Source organism: Primulina eburnea, unplaced genomic scaffold, assembly GCF_022965805.1.
Source record: "Primulina eburnea isolate SZY01 unplaced genomic scaffold, ASM2296580v1 ctg567_ERROPOS1600000+, whole genome shotgun sequence".
In the NCBI taxonomy this organism is placed as follows: domain Eukaryota; kingdom Viridiplantae; phylum Streptophyta; class Magnoliopsida; order Lamiales; family Gesneriaceae; genus Primulina; species Primulina eburnea.
The window spans coordinates 627,398-630,015 of record NW_027331355.1 but is presented as its reverse complement, the minus strand read 5'-3'; the positions used below and the strand labels follow the sequence as shown (position 1 = coordinate 630,015).

The following is a 2,618-nucleotide window of genomic DNA, read 5'->3' as shown; positions in this document are numbered from 1 at the left end:
AACTAAATGTAAACGAAAATTCAAATGATTGTCCAGCCCGGCCAGCTAAAGAAGTGTTCAACTGATGGTAAGTGCATTTGTGCACTTAAATTATCCTTATAATTCATATAGATTGTTAGTTTTCTTGGGCAGAATTATGCATTTTTGTTATTTTTGGTGTGATTGCAGGAATCTAGGTAAGGCTACTACATGGGCACGAAAAGGAGTGAAAATGTCGCTTAGAATAAATTTGTACGCATGCCTCAACGTAGAGGCAGAAAGACCCGCGCATATGCGCGAGTCACGGGCGCGCATATGCACGCAAGAACGAAATCCAGACGCACAAGACAGAGAGTCTCGCGCATATGCGCGAAGCTTGGGCACGCATATGCGTGAGAGAACAAGCTCATACACAGAAGGAACCGCGCATATGCGCGCGACGTGAATGCCAGATTGTTTAGGTTTCATCGTGGGCTTTATAAGGAATTAATAAAAGAGAAAAGCGACGGCCGACATAACACAGAGAAGGGAGAAAAAGTCAGAGCGCACGGAGGACGGAACGCGAAGAGCGGAGACAGAAGACGCTTAATCCGGACACGGAGATGCACTTTCATCTCTCTTCAACACGTTTCTAATTCGGTTATTTACTTCTACGTTTTTAATGATTACAAACAGGTTTTGTATTGATTTATATTCGAGTATGAACTAATTTTATTTTCTAGATATTGAAGTAGTCATGGTTGAACCTATGTTATTGACGTTTGGAATTTTCTTTGAATTAGTTCATCGTGTTTGTTTGTGATTTATTGTCGTTAATTCTTTTGAATTACTGGCCATGATTTGATTGATCAAATAATTAAGATCTAACACTCGAGAGAGGGTATTGAAATTATGACAAGGGAAATCACGTCGTCAGATGTTTATAACGTGCTAAAGAAGTATAACTCTGATGCATCCATAAAAAGAACCTTGTTTGCATTTATTACGTTTTACGTGATTTTGAATAGACATTCAAATTGATAATAGGTAATACAGTTCTATTTATCACTTGAAAAAGGGAATAGAAAAATTGCAAGTTCTTGGTTAGTAAACATCACGCAATTTAATAACATGTTAGTAAATTTTAATTTAGCATAGGGGAGACCAGACGAAATCATATCTCTATGTTAATTTATTCACTGAGTTTCCACTATGTGTATAAGATTTACCTGATTCGTTATTTTCTTTGAATTGATTATCAACTATCTATTTAATTTTTCTCAATAAAGTTGAACTATGTCAATTATGGTACTTAATATTAAATTTTAAATAATACCCCTCGTGGGATCGATATATGTACTCATACCAGTACTAAAACTTGACACCGTACACTTGCATTAGTGAAAATATGCAACAAGTTTTTGGCGCTGTTGCCGGGGAGAAAATTATTTAATTTTATATTAATATCGTTAATAAGTAGTCTTGACTTTAATTTAGACTTTATTTTTTTTTTTTTTAATTTATAATCTTTTCTGTTTTGCAGTGCATGCGAAAATATCAAAATCCCGACTTGCTGATTTTTTATCCAGAAGTCGAAAGAAATGTCAGGAGATTAAGGAAAGAAAGAAGAGAGGAAATTAAAGCAATGGCTGAGAACAGAGATAATCAGAATGAACTCCCGAGAGAGGTGCCAATCCGAGAACATTTTCGCCCAGTCATCAACGCTCATTATTCTGGAACCATTGCTGCTAATAACTTCGAGCTAAAGCCCGCACTCATCAACATGGTTCAACAGAACAAGTTTAGAGGAGCAGCTACTGCGGATCCCCATCTTCACCTCAGAACTTTTCTGGAGATCATGGACACGATAAAAATTAAAGGTGTTTCTGACGATATTATTCGATTCCGCCTATTTCCGTTTTCTCTCATGGATCAAGCAAGAAGTTGGCTCCAATCTCTACCTCTGGGAAGTATTACTACATGGGCAGATTTGGTTACGAAGTTTCTGTCAAAGTATTTTCCTCCTGCCAAATCTGCTCAGCTGAAAATATAGATCACCAATTTCAGGCAGAGGGAACTCGAGGTGTTATATGAGACTTGGGAGCGATACAAAGAATTACTCAGGAAGTGTCCGAATCATGGATATGCAGATTGAGTTATTTTACAATGGTTTAGATGGGCCAACTAGAGGGAATGTGGATGCAGCCACCGGAGCTACTATTTTCTCCAGAACACCTGATGAGGCTTATGAATTACTTGAATAGATGGCCATTAACAGTTACCAGTGGCCAAGTGAGAGATTTGGATCAAGGAAACCTGCTGAATTGTATGCCGTAGACCGATCACAAACTTACTGCACAGGTTTCGGCATTGACCATACAGATTGCAGCGATGAACAAGGTAGACCAATCTACGTCTGATGTAGCACTGATGATTGCCGAAGAAGAGCCTATGGTGGAGTAAGCTCAGTACATCAACAACAATCGTGGCTATGGAGGATATCGAGGTAACCCTCCCTTAATAATTATCATCCAGGTTTGAGGAATCACGAGAAATTCTCTTATGTGAATAACAAGAACGTGTTGAATCCTCCACCGGGATTCAATACACAGAAGGGGGAAGGAAAACCGTATTTTGAAGATCTAGTTGGGACGTTTGCG

General features: G+C 38.4%; 1 protein-coding gene across 1 annotated transcript; it reads left to right on the top strand.

The window, feature by feature from the left end:
* Nucleotides 1-1,603: 1,603 nt before the first annotated feature.
* On the top strand, nt 1,604-2,222 carry LOC140821455 (uncharacterized). Its single transcript, XM_073181959.1, has 2 exons — nt 1,604-1,928; nt 2,026-2,222. Exons 1-2 carry the CDS (start codon nt 1,604-1,606, stop codon nt 2,220-2,222), a joined length of 522 nt encoding a protein of 173 aa, XP_073038060.1.
* The last annotated feature ends 396 nt before the right edge of the window (nt 2,223-2,618 follow it).

Bases quoted from the DNA above. Each gene is read 5' to 3' on its own strand.
- LOC140821455 (XM_073181959.1), top strand. From the start codon at position 1,604: ATGGCTGAGAACAGAGATAATCAGAATGAACTCCCGAGAGAGGTGCCA. The intron at 1,929-2,025 runs GTATTACTACAT...CACCAATTTCAG, and splicing joins CCAATCTCTACCTCTGGGAA to GCAGAGGGAACTCGAGGTGT.